At 38.4% G+C, this 4,448-nt stretch overlaps 1 protein-coding gene across 1 annotated transcript in view; it reads right to left on the bottom strand.

Moving 5' to 3' along the window:
- Nucleotides 1-490: 490 nt before the first annotated feature.
- Nucleotides 491-4,448, bottom strand: part of LOC108796062 (anthrax toxin receptor 1-like) — a 35,540-nt gene continuing 31,582 nt past the window's right edge. Inside the window, exons 4-5 of the mRNA XM_018567450.1 lie at nt 2,451-2,532; nt 491-514 (exon numbers count right to left, since the gene is read on the bottom strand). Coding sequence (XP_018422952.1) covers nt 491-514; nt 2,451-2,532 — 106 coding nt within the window. The remainder of the gene's footprint in view (nt 515-2,450; nt 2,533-4,448) is intronic.

The raw sequence follows: 4,448 nt of genomic DNA, 5'->3' as shown, positions 1-4,448 counted from the left end.
GTTGTTGGACGTTTGATCCAGGGAGTTATCCGACTGTCGGGCATTAGGAAGGATTTTTTTGTCCTTTTTAGAGAAATATTGACTTTGCTTTATAAGGGTTGTTTTTGCATTCCTCATGATTCAAAGAATCTCTAGCTTAGTACATAGCTGGTCACCTTTTTTTCCACTGATAAATATCTTATTCGAGATGAACTAATCGTAGGATTGATACCAATACATTGATTAGAAGCTATTACACCAGAAAACATGTATGTAAATGTTTTAGGAGCTTATGGAAGATGAAGATGGACATAATTAGAGTTTTTCTTTTACACAGTTGACTTCCTGTCATTAACCCAAATTAAAACATACCATGGTTAGTTCCCAGACCTCATTGGCAGTAAACATCTGATACCATCAACCTAGTATTACCTACTCTCAGGATGTCAGGCATTGCCAGTTAAATAAAAAGGACCACTATTAAACATTCCTTAGTTATGAAAATTTCTGATCACTTAGGAATTTCTTTCTTCATCTAAACCATGATATACAAAAACTGTCATTTATCAAACACAATATTTTTACACAATTATATCGCCACGAAACAAATTATTTAAAGAGCATGTCGGGGCAAAAAACATATGTCATACACCTTTGCAATAAATGCACATTTCCACATGTTTTATCCCTTTAAAAACCCTGCAAATAGAAAAAATACATGTTCCTCTGCCAGAGTCAGCTCTCAATTTTCTCATGACATCAGCTCTCTTTTCTTCTTGACACCACATGCATTTGTGTGGACTGAAATTGCAAGACTTAGGGGCCCATGTATAAGCCTTCTGTTCACAAAGCGATAACGCCACAGTGGGGGCATAAGAGTTCCATCTAATGGCAGGAATTACATGAGAATGGTATTTGTCCATCTTTACAGTGGACAGAAGGTTTATACAGGAGCCCAATCGGTGTCAGCCCTGCCAAGTTGTCTGTTAAACTTTTATATCCTGTCCATTCTCATAATCCCCCGAACTTAGGCATTAATTGTTCTTTAGGCCATGATAGGAACTAGTAGAATTCCTTGAGAAGGACAGTACAACTCTGAATTTATGACCAAATAAATAACAAATATTAATATAACAACCGATAAAACAGATATTTAAAAAAATGGTTTTAACTGTATATTTACCTGACCAAAAGAGAGCAAATAAGAGAAATTGTTAGGGTTTACCTTTATTTAAAAAAAGTACTTGAGGTTTAAACTGGATAGATTTAAGCTAGCCATATATTTCTGCTGTATCAGCTGAAAATCGAGCCGTGGATGGGCCCTCTCAGCACTATCCGGCACAAAAGTTGATTTAAAAATCAACTGGGCCGGATTTATGCCTAGCTTTAGACCTAAATTGGGTGAATGAACTATAATTATGTTAATTAGACTTACCTACATTCTTTTGAGTGGAGGGGAGATTGGAGCGCTGGGCTCAGATTTCTAGGTTGGAGAGTAAATGTTTCAAGTCAATGGCCTAGGTTCCAAGGGTCACACGATTTATGAAATCTGCTTGTAGTCAAGGACTAGTGAGCACCAAGTTTTGATGTTCCATAGTGCTTGACTACAAACTCCATTTTTGATACAGAGATGTTTGGTGGTAAAGTTTGAAAGCAGACATGTTCCTACTGCCAGTGTATTGCTCTACAGACAGTTGGAATAATTTGTCAGCTCCATATTAGTCTATGGGATGCTCAACCCACAATTGGCTGCCTGCAGATTGGTATGATTAGAGCAGAAGTGTGCCAGCTTATGTTTCGGAATCTCTGATTCGGGGTTATAGATGTATTTGTAGTGTGCAAAAGATAACTTATCTTTCCCCCATCTCAAGAACTGCAAAACCTGGAGTTCTTCTTTAAACAATTAAGGTAAATTACAGAAAAAAGTTTGTGAATCTTTATAATTAGTAAGTAATAGAACCTTCTTATGGACAATAACCTCATTCAAAAACTTCATTTAGCTGCTGTTCTGACCTGCACAGAGGTTCATAACTGTGTTCTAATCTGTTTATTTCATATTTCCTTTGCTGTCCTGTTTGCTTCAGATAGTACCACAGCATTTAATGTACTCCTCACACTATAACAGTCCATTAACACGTGTTACACCTGTGTTACATTAGGGCAGCCCATTCACTATGCTGCCAATGAACCAAAAAACACACCTTTTCTGATAATGCAGAGCACCACAATGCATGGTATGTGCCATGCGTATGTTGGGGCTTTCCGGGTGCAGAAGAAAATCCAAATTGTTTATGGCGTATGCCCCACAGCACCTGTGTCCTAAATCTCAGTCTTAGACCTTAGCTATAGAGAAAATGCTAACTATATACAGCATTGGCGCTATGGGTTACACATTACACATGCTGCACATTGCTATTGCACTGCCTTATTACATTATTAACAGTGTATGTGCTGTTTATAATTGTACATACCCTTTTAAACCCTTCATGCATAAATGTATCGCCTCCAGGCACCTCAGTTCGAAGAATCTGCAAGCCTTGCCGAATCAATTCTCTGGAAAGATAATTAGTAATGAAACTTTACATGATAAATTATTGTTTTATTTATTAAAATATTTGTTAACTTTTCTATGTGCAGCTTTCACAAACTAGAGCCATCAGCAACATTTTTATAACAGTAAAATGTATCAAGGTGGAAACTAGGGATGCACCGATACAGATACTACTGACTATCGGAGAGGCCCGGGGGGCAATTGCCACCCTGCCCCCCGGCCCAGTCCGCCCCTGCCAGGATGGAAAGAGTGACTTTTGTCTCGTGTCTATGGGTAGTGTTGCATGGAGTCAAAGGAAGAGAGTGCCAAACCATAAGAATTGGTCCTTACATACGGTAGTTATTTGTGAGAAACAAAATTGAGATGACAGCCAATGGTTGCCAAAGCTATCATAAGAGTCCCTTTTCATCAGGGCTAAAATACAACAAAAACAGGTTTTCTATAGTAGTTCTCTTAGTCACAAAAATAACTAAAGCTGTTCACACACGTTCCATTGGTGACGCCATTACTTCAGCATAAGTCGATCATTAGATTAACTTTTGCCGAAGGAACGTGTTGGAAAATCTTCGGCCGAACAAAGCCTGCAAACAATCAGCTTTAAGCTCTGTTTGTGTATTCTGACAGCGGTCACTGACAGAATACAATAGAAGCAGTGGGGGATTTGTCCATCCACGCTATTCAGCGTGGATGGCGGAACCTGTTATGTTTTCTTCATTCAGCCCGCAGGATGAACAAAGAAAATATATAAAGGTATAGCCTACGTAAGAGAACTACGATACAAAAACCTGCTTATATTGAATTTTTGCCCTGTTGATGGGGCACTCTTGTACATTCCAAGAAATGTGTTGGTTGTAAATTGTTGATTCATAATTGTATTACCTAAATGACAAATACTATATCTGGATCTATTCCCACAGCTTTGCACTCTACATTAGCTAACTATCCCAAGGACTCTGACCAGGCTCCAATAGATGTTAGAGAGCTGCCACACTACAACAACCACTCTAAATAATTTGAACCTCACATTTGGAGTCAAGCACTCCGCTAATATAGCTTTCGGCACTAATTGCTGTGTGTTTAGTGCAGGAGCGTTAAGTTAGAGAAGCATCTTGCTGGCCCCCTGAATATTACAGTTAAACTGAAGTTAACTATCAAAGACAAATGTGTGAGCTGTCATTGCTGACCGCTTCTTCCGAGAATGCTAGTTGCCTGTTTGTCATGCTGACCCTTTGAGTGCAATACTTTTTGAGTTACTAACCAAAAATCCAGTGCAGTTAGAATTCCTGATCTACATACTGTACCTGTTCTTTTTGGTGACTAAGAAAGCATTGAATCCAATGAATATATCAACAAGAAATTTCTGGTTGGCAATGCCAACCTTCGGCATTGACAGTGACTAAGTGATAGCTCAAAAAAGGCATCACAAAGCTCTCTATAACTCACACAGCATACCAGTATTACCTCTATATCTGAGTTTAACAATACATTTAAATGGGAGCTCTGCCTATAAAACGAGTGGCTGCTTCTTGCAGCAGTGTATCTTGGTTAGAATGTTTCAGTCAATTATGTTAGAAAAGAAAAAGCAAGGACTTGTATCATCATTATCATGCCTAGATTATAGTCTGTTTATAAACGATTTGCAGAGCTATTTGTCCTGCATTTGCAAATCTCTGTGAACATTCGTTCTGCATTTTGGCCCCTGCACACTGCATTTTGGCTATTAGATAGAGCTGAGGAGCACAGGAAATAAATACTTATATCTTATGTTATTTAGCTCAATCTAGTGCAGTATTAGATATTACATTCAACCTGAAACAAATATACTAAGAACATTCGTTTTTTCCTCTGTTCGCACAAAACAAATGTTCACAGAAATTTGAAGGGGGGGGGGGGGGGTTGTGGATTTGTTTTAAAAAAA

Source organism: Nanorana parkeri, unplaced genomic scaffold, assembly GCF_000935625.1.
Source record: "Nanorana parkeri isolate BGI_ZX_2015 unplaced genomic scaffold, ASM93562v1 scaffold1050, whole genome shotgun sequence".
Taxonomy (NCBI): domain Eukaryota; kingdom Metazoa; phylum Chordata; class Amphibia; order Anura; family Dicroglossidae; genus Nanorana; species Nanorana parkeri.
This window is presented reverse-complemented; position numbering and strand designations above follow the sequence as displayed.